Genomic DNA, 15,142 nt, shown 5'->3' with positions numbered 1-15,142 from the left:
TGGGAGCTTGCAAGAGGTCCCGGACTGGGAGGACGACTGGCTCGCACAGAAAAATCCTCACGCACCACACTGGCACCACTAGCACTTGGCACTGCACAGACACTAGCACTCGTCACAGCACTGGCACTATTTTCACCCACTGCACTCTTGACCTTCAGTTCTTTAACCTCGGCCATCAGAGACTTATGGTCACTTACCACTGATTCTACTTTATCTCCTAAAGCCTGAATAGCACGCAAAACAGTTGACATATCAGGCGGAGGGCACACAGTAGGTTCGGGGGTAGCCACTACAGGGGTAGGAAAAGGTAGGGGATCATGAGGTGAGGAAAACATAGAAGAGTGAGAAGAACTTCTCCTAACTCTAGTTCTCTCTAACTTGGATGAATATTTTAAAAGACGTACAAATTCCAATTCCGAAAGTCCGGCGCACTCCTCACACCGATTTTCTAATAGACAGGGCCTGTCCCTACAGTCAGAACAAGCGGTGTGAGGATCTACCGAGACCTTCGGAATACGCCTATTGCAAGACCTACATCGTCTATGGGAGGGAGCTTGCGAAACGTCAGACATCTTGTTTCAAAGAGTAAGTCAAAGGGTGATCCAAAAACAAGCAAAAATTCATTAACCGTTAATCAGAGTTTATATAAAAGCTAACTAGCTAATATAAAAAGGATTCCAGTATGCGACAGCCGTTAATCTAAGAGAATACTTCACCAAATATCCATGAATAAACTCGAAGACCATGAGCGTATCCCAGAACGTCTAGCCGGAAGCACGACAGAGGAATAATTGAGGAGGTGTCAACAACAAATGATTGAGTACCTGGCCACAGGTGGCGCTGGTAAGTACACCCCCTTCTAGTATTGTGATAGCTGGCGTATCCCTCCATAGAATTCTGTCGGGCAACGGAGTTGACAGCTACATGATTATCGGGTAAGTTTAATATTGAAAAAAAAGTTCTTACACAAAGTTTGAAAAGAACAAGTTTGACAAGTATTTAGAAAGACAACTTTTATCACTTCCTCCATTTCTCTAAACACAAAAAGAAATCTTATAAAAAATACAGTAATGAAAAAAAGGCAAATGAAATCATAATACAAAAACACATAATTACAGTGAAAGGTTCAAGGCCAACTAAAAGTGTTGAAAGGAAGCATGTTAATACAAAAAACAATAATTTTAATTACTGTATGCTATTTAGAAAACAAAAGGAATCCATATACAGCATTCACTCAAATCTATTGAATGAAACGGTAAAGATACCTATTAACCAGAAGTAATAGCACTCCTGACTGAGCAAGGGCCTCCCATAAAAAGACGTAGCACTCCTGACTGAGCAAGGGCCTCCTATAACAAACACATAGCACTCCTGGCTGAGCAAGGGCCTCCCATAAAAAGACGTAGCACTCCTGACTGAGCAAGGGCCTCCTATAACAAACACACAGCACTTTTGACTGAGCAAGGGCCTCCCATAAAAAGACGTAGCACTCCTGACTGAGCAAGGGCCTACTATAACAAACACATAGCACTCCTGGCTGAGCAAGGGCCTCCCATAAAAAGACGTATCACTCCTGACTGAGCAAGGGCCTCCTATAACAAACACATAGAACTCCTGGCTGAGCAAGGGCCTCCCATAAAAAGACATAGCACTCCTGACTGAGCAAGGGCCTCCCATAAAAAGACGTAGCACTCCTGACTGAGTAAGGGCCTCCTATAACAAACACATAGCACTCCTGACTGAACAAGGGCCTCCCATAAAAAGACGTAGCACTCCTGACTGAGCAAGGGCCTCCTATAACAAACACATAGCACTCCTGGCTGAGCAAGGGCCTCCCATAAAAAGACGTAGCACTCCTGACTGAGCAAGGGGCTCCTATAACAAACACATAGAACTCCTGGCTGAGCAAGGGCCTCCCATAAAAAGACATAGCACTCCTAACTGAGCAAGGGCCTCCCATAAAAAGACGTAGCACTCCTGACTGAGCAAGGGCCTCCTATAACAAACACATAGCACTCCTGACTGAGCAAGGGCCTCCCATAAAAAGACGTAGCACTCCTGACTGAGCAAGGGCCTCCTATAACAAACACATAGCACCCCTGGCTGAGCAAGGGCCTCCCATAAAAAGACGTAGCACTCCTGACTGAGCAAGGGGCTCCTATAACAAACACATAGAACTCCTGGCTGAGCAAGGGCCTCCCATAAAAAGACGTAGCACTCCTGACTGAGCAAGGGCCTCCTATAACAAACACATAGCACTCCTGGCTGAGCAAGGGCCTCCCATAAAAAGACGTAGCACTCCTGACTGAGCAAGGGCCTCCCATAAAAAGACGTAGCACTCCTGACTGAGCAAGGGCCTCCTATAACAAACACATAGCACTCCTGGCTGAGCAAGGGCCTCCCATAAAAAGACGTAGCACTCCTGACTGAGCAAGGGCCTCCTATAACAAACACATAGAACTCCTGGCTGAGCAAGGGCCTCCCATAAAAAGACATAGCACTCCTGACTGAGCAAGGGCCTCCCATAAAAAGACGTAGCACTCCTGACTGAGCAAGGGCCTCCTATAACAAACACATAGCACTCCTGACTGAGCAAGGGCCTCCCATAAAAAGACGTAGCACTCCTGACTGAGCAAGGGCCTTCTATAACAAACACATAGCACTCCTGACTGAGCAAGAGCCTCCCATAAAAAGACGTAGCACTCCTGACTGAGCAAGGGCCTCCTATAACAAACACATAGCACTCCTGGCTGAGCAAGGGCCTCCCATAAAAAGACGTAGCACTCCTGACTGAGCAAGGGCCTCCTATAACAAACACATAGCACTCCTGGCTGAGCAAGGGCCTCCCATAAAAAGACGTAGCACTCCTGACTGAGCAAGGGCCTCCTATAACAAACACATAGCACTCCTGGCTGAGCAAGGGCCTCCCATAAAAAGACATAGCACTCCTGACTGAGCAAGGGCCTCCCATAAAAAGACGTAGCACTCCTGACTGAGCAAGGGCCTCCTATAACAAACACATAGCACTCCTGGCTGAGCAAGGGCCTCCCATAAAAAGACGTAGCACTCCTGACTGAGCAAGGGCCTCCTATAACAAACACATAGCATTCCTGGCTGAGCAAGGGCCTCCCATAAAAAGACGTAGCACTCCTGACTGAGCAAGGGCCTCCTATAACAAACACATAGCACTCCTGGCTGAGCAAGGGCCTCCCATAAAAAGACGTAGCACTCCTGACTGAGCAAGGGCCTCCTATAACAAACACATAGCACTCCTGGCTGAGCAAGGGCCTCCCATAAAAAGACGTAGCACTCCTGACTGAGCAAGGGCCTCCTATAACAAACACATAGAACTCCTGGCTGAGCAAGGGCCTCCCATAAAAAGACATAGCACTCCTGACTGAGCAAGGGCCTCCCATAAAAAGACGTAGCACTCCTGACTGAGCAAGGGCCTCCTATAACAAACACATAGCACTCCTGACTGAGCAAGGGCCTCCCATAAAAAGACGTAGCACTCCTGACTGAGTAAGGGCCTCCTATAACAAACACATAGCACTCCTGACTGAGCAAGGGCCTCCCATAAAAAGACGTAGCACTCCTGACTGAGCAAGGGCCTCCTATAACAAACACATAGCACTCCTGACTGAGCAAGGGCCTCCCATAAAAAGACGTAGCACTCCTGACTGAGCAAGGGCCTCTTATAACAAACACATAGCACTCCTGGCTGAGCAAGGGCCTCCCATAAAAAGACATAGCACTCCTGACTGAGCAAGGGCCTCCCATAAAAAGACGTAGCACTCCTGACAGAGCAAGGGCCTCCCATAAAAAGACGTAGCACTCCTGACTGAGCAAGGGCCTCCTATAACAAACACATAGCACTCCTGACTGAGCAAGGGCCTCCCATAAAAATGCGTAGCACTCCTGACTGAGCAAGGGCCTCCCATAAAAAGACGTAGCACTCCTGACTGAGCAAGGGCCTCCTATAACAAACACATAGCACTCCTGACTGAGCAAGGGCCTCCCATAAAAAGACGTAGCACTCCTGACTGAGCAAGGGCTTCCCATAAAAAAACGTAACACTCGTCTGAGCAAGGGCCTCCTATAACAAACACATAGCACTCCTGGCTGAGCAAGGGCCTCCCATAAAAAGACATAGCACTCCTGACTGAGCAAGGGGCTCCTATAACAAACACATAGCACTCCTGACTAAGCAAGGGCCTCCCATAAAAAGACGTAGCACTCCTGACTGAGCAAGGGCCTCCTATAACAAACACATAGCACTCCTGACTGAGCAAGGGCCTCCCATAAAAAGACATAGCACTCCTGACTGAGCAAGGGCCTCCCATAAAAAGACGTAGCACTCCTGACTGAGCAAGGGCTTCCCATAAAAAAACGTAACACTCGTCTGAGCAAGGGCCTCCTATAAACAAAGACATAGCACTCCTGACTGAGCAAGGGCCTCCCATAAAAAGACGTAGCACTCCTGACTGAGCAAGGGCTTCCCATAAAAAAACGTAACACTCGTCTGAGCAAGGGCCTCCTATAAACAAAGACATAGCACTCCTGACTGAGCAGGGGCCTCCCATAAAAAGACGTAGCACTCCTGACTGAGCAAGGGCTTCCCATAAAAAAACGTAACACTCGTCTGAGCAAGGGCCTCCTATAACAAACACACAGCACTCCTGGCTGAGCAAGGGCCTCCCATAAAAAGACATAGCACTCCTGACTGAGCAAGGGCCTCCCATAAAAAGACGTAGCACTCCTGACTGAGCAAGGGGCTCCTATAACAAACACATAGCACTCCTGACTAAGCAAGGGCCTCCCATAAAAAGACGTAGCACTCCTGACTGAGCAAGGGCCTCCTATAACAAACACATAGCACTCCTGACTGAGAAAGGGCCTCCCATAAAAAGACATAGCACTCCTGACTGAGCAAGGGCCTCCCATAAAAAGACGTAGCACTCCTGACTGAGCAAGGGCTTCCCATAAAAAAACGTAACACTCGTCTGAGCAAGGGCCTCCTATAAACAAAGACATAGCACTCCTGACTGAGCAAGGGCCTCCCATAAAAAGACGTATCACTCCTGACTGAGCAAGGGCCTCCTATAACAAACACATAGCACTCCTGACTGAGCAAGGGCCTCCCATAAAAAGACGTAGCACTCCTGACTGAGCAAGGGCCTCCCATAAAAAGACGTAGCACTCCTGACTGAGCAAGGGCCTCCCATAAAAAGACGTAGCACTCCTGACTGAGCAAGGGCCTCCCATAAAAAGACGTAGCACTCCTGACTGAGCAAGGGCCTCCCATAAAAAGACGTAGCACTCCTGACTGAGCAATGGCCTCCCATAAAAAGACGTATCACTCCTGACTGAGCAAGGGCCTCCTATAACAAACACATAGCACTCCTGACTGAGCAAGGGCCTCCCATAAAAATGCGTAGCACTCCTGACTGAGCAAGGGCCTCCTATAACAAACACATAGCACTCCTGGCTGAGCAAGGGCCTCCCGTAAAAAGACATATTACTCCTGACTGAGCGAGGGCCTCCAATTACAAAGACAAATATTAAGATCTTACATAAAAATTACAGTTTCATGAAAAACTGTACTGTATAAACAAATGAACAATACTGTTATATGAAGCGTTCAAGATTTAATATCGAAAGTAGTGGCTTTACATTATATGTGATTACAAACTTTTCATATATGTAAAACACTAAGTCTACTGTATTATAATTCTGAGATGGCAATATATTAAAAAAGGCAATCCTAATCACTAAACTTGCTTCATAAATCCAATGAAAAGACTTCAAGAGTTTGAGATTACCTGACTGGCGATAAGAGACTCACCAATGTATGAGAACAGAGTTGATATAGCTATGCTAAATATACGTAATCTAATCTGCTACCATAGAAAACTAGAACAGTACCAGATCTCAAAATATAAGTACAATCTCAAAAACACTACAGTACTGGAATTCTCTTGAACAAAAACATACAACTGACGATTCTGATCATAAAATATTGCTCCTTAATAAGCACCTTTGTGAAAAAAGGCCATATCATGTCACGAAAATGTAGAAATCACAAAGCTTCTCGCAAACCATAAAAAAAATAATCACCTATTAATTGAAAAAAAATCCACACCCTGACATGGTAATAGAATTTCTTTTACAAATATATTCTCAAAACCTGCCATTCAATGTCCATTCAAATTTGACCTTTCAAAGAAAAATTCTTCAATTTTTTGGGTTGCATTTCATTCCCTAAAGCAGGAACTGGTAATGAGGGATGGTATTTAGGTAGACATGTGTTAAACAGGTCACAGATGTGAGGTTATAATTTCTACACATTTATCCATGCATACACATTTTTCCATTTGCATGGATAAGTGACTTGTGCTTAACACCTGTCCACAGGACTGGTCAAATTCTGGGTTCCTGTATTCCACAGAGAGATCTGAATCCAGTTTGCATTTCAAATCAAAGCATTGGATATTTTATTTATTCAAAGATAAAATAATATAATCAGTAGCAATAACTTGAATCTTTATTTCCCCCACTTCTGTGTTCTTTAGCATTGAATGGACGGGTCGAGAGACCATGAGTGACAATACTTCTCTTAGGGGATTTTGAAGAGGATAATTTTTGAGATTCCTGCTCAGATTTGTAAAACGCATTTTGAATAGGAAGTTCCTGACCATTAAATCACCGCTTGCTCACTGGTTTTGGGAAAATAGTGGCCAAGTACTGATCTATTGTTAGCTGACTTAGGTAGTGATTTAAGTTTTTCATTTTAAGGGGTGAGGGGGAGTACAGTAGTAATTGATTGATTGATTGATTAGGAGTTATCTGGCATCCTGACATAACAGTACAGTAAGGCTGGTAATATATTTGAAGTGGTGAAAGGTGCTGTTGATAAATACAGTATGGTTTTTACCTGATACAGCAGTACTGTATTTTGAAATGAAATTTATAACTGGCTAACATCCATTCATTATGTATGCGAGACTTGCATACATAATGATGGTGTTTTGTGGTTATGAAATCAAGTGTGTGCAAGACCTCGGACAAGATTTTCTATTTCAATTCTGTATTTTAGCTTGTTGTTCAACTCAGCACTACAATTTGATTAAACCCTATTGATTGCATGGATACATACATGTGTAATTCTTAAAGAAAATAAATTAGATAAATGCTGAAGTTAGTTTATTAAGAGGGTTTAATATTCTATTCTTTGATCATAAAAGATCTCTTACATTAACAGTTACCAGGAAAGCTGCTTCTCTGTTTAATCAATAAAGAACTCCATCAGCACTACCGCAGTATGCAAGGAAGTCATGTGCCAAAGCTAAAATCTATAAAATTGACTGCACTAGGAACCACGTCAATTTCCGAGTCACATCATCACTTGAACTAAGAGAAGTTTTATTTTCTTTAGACTACACCTGGGCAACATTACCAGATTGCTTGATTATCAATAAAAATAAAACACAGTAAGAGAAAGAGGCGCATCTTGAACCTTAGAAAAAACATGCACCTTCACAGACCTTGGAATCTAGCTAAAAATAAAACGGAACTATCAACCTGATCACATTCACCCTACTCACGTATCAAATCCAAGTCAAATGGTAATTCAAACTCACCTGAAAAGAAAGAGAGAAGAATCAGTTACGATTTACAAACGCAATACACGATGCATAAAAAGTTATCCAAAATATAAAAACAAAATTGCAGTTAAACATTCACAATATTATTTTGATTATGATTAAGATATTCAGGACAACACATATTGTCCCAAGGTGCGTAAAGGGCCATTAGCAAAGGGTCGATTGTTCTCTTCCAAAATTCAACCTCATCCTCTATCTTTCCCAATATCTATTAGATTTCCTAAGCTTGTTTATCACTTATAGTTGGCCTTATCAAGTGCATAGCAGTCGGTACTTAAGATTCTTCAAGGTCCCCTTGGCCACAGCTTCTATGCTTCTACCCTTTACTTTTTTATAGCATTCTCCTTGGTCTCTTTCTTAGTTATACAAATACATTACCTCTATTTTCTTATAATTTTCACATTTCATTGAATAACAAATCTCTTGACAAAGGCCTAAGTATAAAATAAGTGCCACTAGTCGAGTTAAACTATAACTAAAATAAATGAAAATAGAAAATCTGTAAATGACAACAAAAATAATAATAGTAGCCATAGCAATAAAAAATAGGTTACATACAGACATTTTGTTATCCATAATTTGTCTTCATAAAAAAAAGACATTCGTACACCATAATTGAGTGTTAGGTACAGATTAACCTCTTTCAGCCAGATATTAACCCTTTTACCCCAACCCTTAACCCCCAGGCATTTTTTTTTTTAAGCACATTTTGCAATATATTTTTTAAATTGCGCTAACAGCCTTAATTTTCATCATAGAGAGGTCAGGTTGGTCTCATTATTTTGGAAAATGCCTGAAGTTTCTCATAAAGTTATCAAAAATATGCAAAAAATGTAAATAGCAGTTTTTTGCAAGGACGTACCGGTACATCCATGGGGGTAAAGGGATGAGTTTTGTGAAATGTACCAGTACGTCTATTGGGGGTAAAAGGGTTAACTTATAATATATACCATGAAATACTGCCATGAACAGACAATAATTAAAATATTTCATTCATGGATACAAACCTCTACTTTAGTAATGACCTTTTTTCTGATTCTTTTAGCACTTGTTGGAAAATTGGTAATATCATTCCATTAGGTAAACATATTTGTGATATCTCTAGCCCAGCTGATTACCACCCAATTTTCATAACTCCCATATTGTCAAGTTTTATAACATCTTTTGGCAAAATATCTATGTAGATATGCTGAAGGTAATCATCTGTTCCCTAGTTTGCAACTTGGCTTTCCCAAAGGCCTTGGAGCAAGTAATGCCCTTTTTGCTATCTCCAACATTGTACAGAAATTCCTTGATTGCATTCAAGAAGTTCATATTATTGGCCTTGATTTTAGTGCTGCCTTTGACCGTGTTAATCATGAGGCCTTTGTTTTCAAAGGCAAACATTTGGGAGTGGGTGGGTCTTCTCATAGCATCATTACTGAATTATTACATAATAGATTGCAAAGAACTGTTGTTGATGGGCATCTAGTGAATATAGGAATATAATATATTCCTCAGGGAAGTGTTCTTGGACCATTACTTTCCATAATGCTCATGATGCTACTCTCTTTGCATCAATTCCATCTTCTAAATGTAGATCTGGGATTGCGGAATCCCTTAACCCTTTTACCCCCAATGGACGTACTGGTACGTTTCACAAAATTCATCCCTTTACCCTCATGGACGTATCAGTACGTCCTTGCAAAAAACTGTTTTTTACATTTTTTTTGCATATTTTTGATAACTTTATGAGAAACTTTAGGCATTTTCCAAAATAATGAGACCAACCTGACCTCTCTACGACGAAAATTAAAGCTGTTAGAGCAATTTTAAAAAAATATATTGCAAAATGTGCTTGAAAAAAAAAATGCCTGGGGGTTAAGGGCTGGAAAGTTCCAAATAGTGTTGGGGGTAAAAGGGTTAATAGATATCTAGCTAAAATGAGTGCATGGTGCAAATTATGGGGCATGACACTGAACCTAACATAACTCAAAAGTATGATTCTAAGAAGGTCGAGGTCAACGGCTCCTCAACATCCAAATCTTTACACTGATAATGTTCTTTTAACTCTTCACGACTCCTTTATAATCTTAGGTGTGATTCTTGATTACAAATTTCCTTTTGAGAAACACATTCGGTCTGTTTCTTCTTCAATTGCATAAAAAAATTGGTTTATCAAGTCTTTTAAGATTTTTGGTGATCAATCTATTTTGAAGTATTTTAATTCTTCCATTAATTTTGAATTATTTTAATTCTTTCATTAGGTCTTGTTTACCTGTCTGGTCTAAAGCTTCTGAATCTCACCTTAATTCATTGGACAAATACTTATTCCTGATCTAGATATTAATCTCTGGCACTGTTGTTCAGTTAGTTCTTTGTGCATATTGCCTAAGATTTTTTATAATTCTGACCATCCTCTGCATTCACAACTTCCTAGACTGCACCATCCTGTGCATTTTACTAGGTATGTGGATAATTCTAACAGCAATGCCTTCTCCATTATAAGGCAGAACACTACAGTACACAGTTTACTTATTTCCTTTTGTCACTGAGCTATTTTCCTCATTGGAGACCTTGGGCTCATAGCATCCTGCTTTTCCAACTAAGAACTAGCAATGAACTCTTTGAATGGGCAACGTCACAGGAGAGATCATGCAACTCTACCGAAGGGGAACTATCAACTCCTTCCAGTCTAAAGACTTGGCAAAGACCGAGCGATAGCCTTTACTGCCAAGACTGAGACGAGTTTTGCTCTTGAAGATAAGGTAAATTCAGCAATGAGGTATAGTGGTTTTGAGTGGAGAGACACCCCTTCCACAACATTAACCACAAAAGATTGCCTAATTTGACTGGTAGACTGAGGTAACCACACATCTGTTTTGACACTGGTTGTGAAAATCTGAAGCTGAATTCCCTCCAGGCGTGAAACTGTAGGGATTCCACTGCTTGATGGTAAACCTGAGCATGTGGTTGGTGCAGCCAGTTGTGGAGGGAAGGAAGCTCCTCAGAACCTCTGTCAGCAGCAGAAGTTCAGGGTACCATTCTGCATGTTGCTAAAACAGGGCTTAAGGATAGGTTGGTTGCAGATCTTACCCTGTAGAGGGGTTTCTTCACTAGGCAGAACAGGGGGGAAAGGCGATCTGTGGGTCCAGTACTGGTGAGCAGTACACTGGAAGATTCCAGTTGAAGGACATCAAGGACAGGCCTATCATCGGCGAACCACACAAAGTCGTCACCCTGGTATGTTTTCTTTCGTTCAATTGTCATCAGCTGACTGACTACCTTCCCGAGACATATGAAATAAACGTGCGAACACTATCTCGTACAAAAGTCTCTATGCATAAAGTTTTTCAAGAAAACTGAATGTGTGAAAAAAAAAAAAAAAAAAAAAAAAAAAAAAAAAAAAAAAAAAAAAAAGATTCTGATGTGGAATCGATATGCTGCCATGCGAATGCTAGGCAAACACGTTACCACTGAACTACGGATGAGCTGCGTTCTAATGTTTCTTTACACTGGGAAGGCAAGGGCTTCACAAAAGCTCACCTGAATTCTTGTTGTTTTCTCTAAGATAGAGCCAAACACACAATCATAATCATGTATTCACATTAAAGAGAAATACAGGTCCTCAACTTAAAAAACTAATACGTGCCAAGAAGCTGTTTGTAAGTCAAATTTTATTAAACTTTGGCCTAACCTGAATCCTACGCCTACGATTTCAAGCTACAAGAGTCAACAAATAGTCGGGTTTCATATGAAATAGATATCAGGTTATTACAAATGTCCTTTTTCTTACTTAACATTGCTTTATTACAGTATTTATTTATCTATGTTATTTTCAGTTGGATTTTTCTTTGTAAGTTCGGGACCTAAAGCAATTTGTATTTCCGCAAAATAACGGAATTCTGAATCCCTGAGTCGAGTTGTCCAAAAAATTTTGGGACTCCTTTAAAGGCATACCGAGGATTTTTAGTGCAATCTTATGAGAGAGTTTAGTCGGAAAACATTAAATTTTCTGATAACCTTCTCTCTTGCCTTTCGATAAAGACTCGGGCTCTAGAAGGAGTTTGTTTCCATAAACTCGTCTCTTAAAATTTGAACGCTGGATAGCGCAAGCATAAACGCTTACAGATATTGCAGCCACACAGGTGTCTTAGTAATAAAAGTGTCATGAACTCTTAGGTTATAGAGTGATGTTAATGCCCCAGTGGTGAAACGAATCACATATTCCAGAATCTTAACTGCCTAACGCATGTTAGGGCCTAGTAAGACAGTCACTGGCTCAAAGAGCCTTCAAGAGAGAGCAAGTGCTCTGCGATCGCCTTAAGTGAATGCTGAGAGTACGAGACACAACAGAATTGCCAGTCTACGCAGGATCACAAGCTGTCATGGGGGTGTAAGCTTGGCTCATACGCTCTCCTTAACAGGTAAAGCAAGCTAAGCAGAGTGTGAGCAGTCACAGCTGCGTGACGCAAGCTTTCCGTGAACCTGGATTGTGCAGCAACGTTTGATTGCAAAGCACTAAGAGATTGCTTGTTTTAAGCAAATTCTAAGATGAAAGAATGACCTTCACCTATTGCACTGCAACCCAGGCTCGTTGCGAGCTTGTGATGCAAGGCGTTGAGAGGTTGCTTGCTTCAAGCTAAACTCTCAAATGAAACGCTAACTTACACTTGAGTATGCTGAGGTGCTCAGAGGTAGCTCATCACGAGAACCTGCCAGCTTTTTGATGGCTGACCAAGTAAGGCGATCAGATTGTGAAGCAACCGGCTTACAATAAACGGGCCTGATAACATTGAATCAACAGCACTCGCTAGGACTCATACTGCTCGTGTGTGTCTGCACACAGAACTGTGTACACAGACGAAAACAGATTTCTCATGACTCAATCCTCAGACTTCAGAGAAGTCTAACTCCAAGGAGGTAAAGGTGTGTGTTCACCTTCACCAACCTAAATAGTTAAATCAGTTGTGATATAATCAAGTCTCCAACTCAAGGACACCATAACATCCCCGAGACACTGATAGGTCATACTGGGAAAATTATCATTATTTAAATGGAAGAAATTAACCAGCCCAATGAGTCAAGCCTGACTTTTACAGTGCTGACCCATACCGAGAATAAAACCCAGGAGTAAGGTTTTATTTCGCCAAAGGCAGCGAACGTGAAAGGAGACGTCTGCCTAAAACCACGCTTGAGATCAAACTGACGAAGGTATGAGTGAGCCGTGCTCCTTCCCGCTACCACTGGTAATAACCAGAATGGTTGTTGACACCTTAACATTTCTAGAGCCATATGCCAGCTTGAGCTGATTTCTTCTCTCTACAGAATGTAAGGTTCATATTTTGCTTAAGAACAAATCTGCATTCATCAATTATAACAACTCTGTAAATATATACAGTATCTTAATTCAAAAGACTCAACTACCTAATAATAAAAAATATAAGAAGACATATATTTTGTTGATGACAAATTTCAGACTAGATTATTAGATCTTGGGTTGCGTACTTACCACTCTCCAACTGGCGAATTGCCTTGGCTTTGGCAAGCTCCAAAGCGGTCACCCACTTCTGACGTTCTACTTCTGAAGACGCTTTTAAATGGAATGTCTGCGTACCCCCGTTACTAATAACAAAATTACACGAGTCTTCTGTGTGAATCACAGCTCCATGAAGGCTTATAGTTCCACGGCATGTATGTAACATCTCTGCCTGCGATCTGTCAATACAAAAGTCATATTGCAACACTGTAATGTATATGATGAATATCAAATATATTACTACATAAGAAACACTTACAAAAATGTACATACAATTCTTCTAATGTTTCAAAGATCCAAGCCAAGTACTGTACTGTATTTGTTACAGTAAACGTTTCACTTCTTGAAAGACCTGACCTGACCCAGTCCAGGAATGCGAGATGAACCCACCAATGGCATTCTCTCTTTCAACTGCCCTTGGGCTTTTTTCTTGCTCAACAAAAAGTAGAGAGAGAGAGAGAGAGAGAGAGAGAGAGAGAGAGAGAGAGAGAGAGAGAGAGAGAGAGAGAGAGAGAGAGAGAGAGAGAGAGAGAGAGGGAGGGAGGGAGGGAGGGAGGGAGGGAGGGAGGGAGGGAGGGAGGGAGAGAGAGAGAGAGAGAGAGAGAGAGAGAGAGAGAGAGAGAGAGAGAGAGAGAGAGAGAGAGAGAGAGAGATTATTTAATAAATTTATTACGCCCAAGGACGTCAAACAAAGTTACATATTGGCAGTTACACACAGTACATCAGAAATCAACAGAAAAAAAAAATTACAGCATTGAGTCATCAGTACTGTATATCAGTTACAAAAATAAAGTAAGGAGAGAGAGAGAGAGAGAGAGAGAGAGAGAGAGAGAGAGAGAAATTAATATATTTTCTACAGATTCTAAAACCATTTAGGCTAAATACTTTTTAAGGTTATGCAATGTCCAGCTAATGAACTCTGATTTGTGTTTCTACACCAGACAATTAATTATACAGACCTGATAAAAAGATAGAAAGCTTTCATTCAAAGAAGTCTTCAGGGTCTAACATCTTTTCGTCAATGTGTTTGAGTATTCAAATTTTGGATAAACTCCTTTCACCTACATGTGTTTAGGACTTCAAACTCTAGTCCTCCTGTTCATTACACCAAAATCTTAAAATGCCCATATTCAATATGGTCTTGTTTTTACCTGTATCGGGATACTAATTTGACAATAATTTCTTCTCATATCCGATTTATTAGTACTCACTCAGTGCAATTTTAGGAGTATTTCTCTCATATTTGTGGTGCTTCTTTTAATTTCTTTCCATGATAAGACTCAGGCACACTATTCCATTTGGTCTCCTTATTTCCTTTCTGCACTGGGCAGTTTTCCATGTTGAAGCCCTTGGGCTTAAAGCATACTGCTTTCCCAACTAGGGTTGTAGCTTTGCTAGCAATAATAATAATGATAATGATAATAATAATAATAAAAAATAATAATAACTATATAATGATATTACTAATTTGATTGATATACCTGAAGCTGATTGAAGACCCTTCATGTGCCCATGAATGAATTCAGTGTGTTTGAAGTCGAAGCTATCGTTAAGAAACTCAAGAGATGGAAAGCCCAGGATACGATGGAATAACTGCTGAGATGACGCAGGCCGAAAATGAAGCAACTCCCTAAATGCTTACAAGATTATTTTGTAGAATGTGGCATGAAGAGGCATAACCTGATGAATGGGAGTTAGGAGTGTTGGTGAAAATGGCAAAAAATGGAGACCTGACTAATTGCAATAATTACAGAGGCATAACATTTACGTCAGTTGTTACAAAAATATATACAGTAGTATGCTTATTCTGAAATGACTGGAGAGAATGATAGATGAAAAGCTGAGGGACGAACAAGTAAGGATTTTGAAAAGGTAGAAGTTGCACTGACCAAATTTTCATTTTGAGACATGTTGTACAGCAATGCGTAGAATATAGCAATCCACTTTTGATGGCATTTAT

The 15,142-nt window shown here is 41.1% G+C and overlaps 1 protein-coding gene across 1 annotated transcript in view; it reads right to left on the bottom strand.

Moving 5' to 3' along the window:
• The window catches only part of LOC137656383 (oxysterol-binding protein 1-like), a 260,638-nt gene that overhangs the window by 230,945 nt on the left and 14,551 nt on the right, over positions 1-15,142 (bottom strand). Inside the window, exon 2 of the mRNA XM_068390557.1 lies at positions 13,156-13,361. Coding sequence (XP_068246658.1) covers positions 13,156-13,361 — 206 coding nt within the window. The remainder of the gene's footprint in view (positions 1-13,155; positions 13,362-15,142) is intronic.

The sequence above is a fragment of the Palaemon carinicauda genome, chromosome 17 (genome assembly GCF_036898095.1).
Source record: "Palaemon carinicauda isolate YSFRI2023 chromosome 17, ASM3689809v2, whole genome shotgun sequence".
In the NCBI taxonomy this organism is placed as follows: Eukaryota; Metazoa; Arthropoda; class Malacostraca; order Decapoda; family Palaemonidae; genus Palaemon; species Palaemon carinicauda.
The sequence above is the reverse complement of the archived record's forward strand: the minus strand, read 5'-3'. Positions and strand labels throughout refer to the sequence as shown.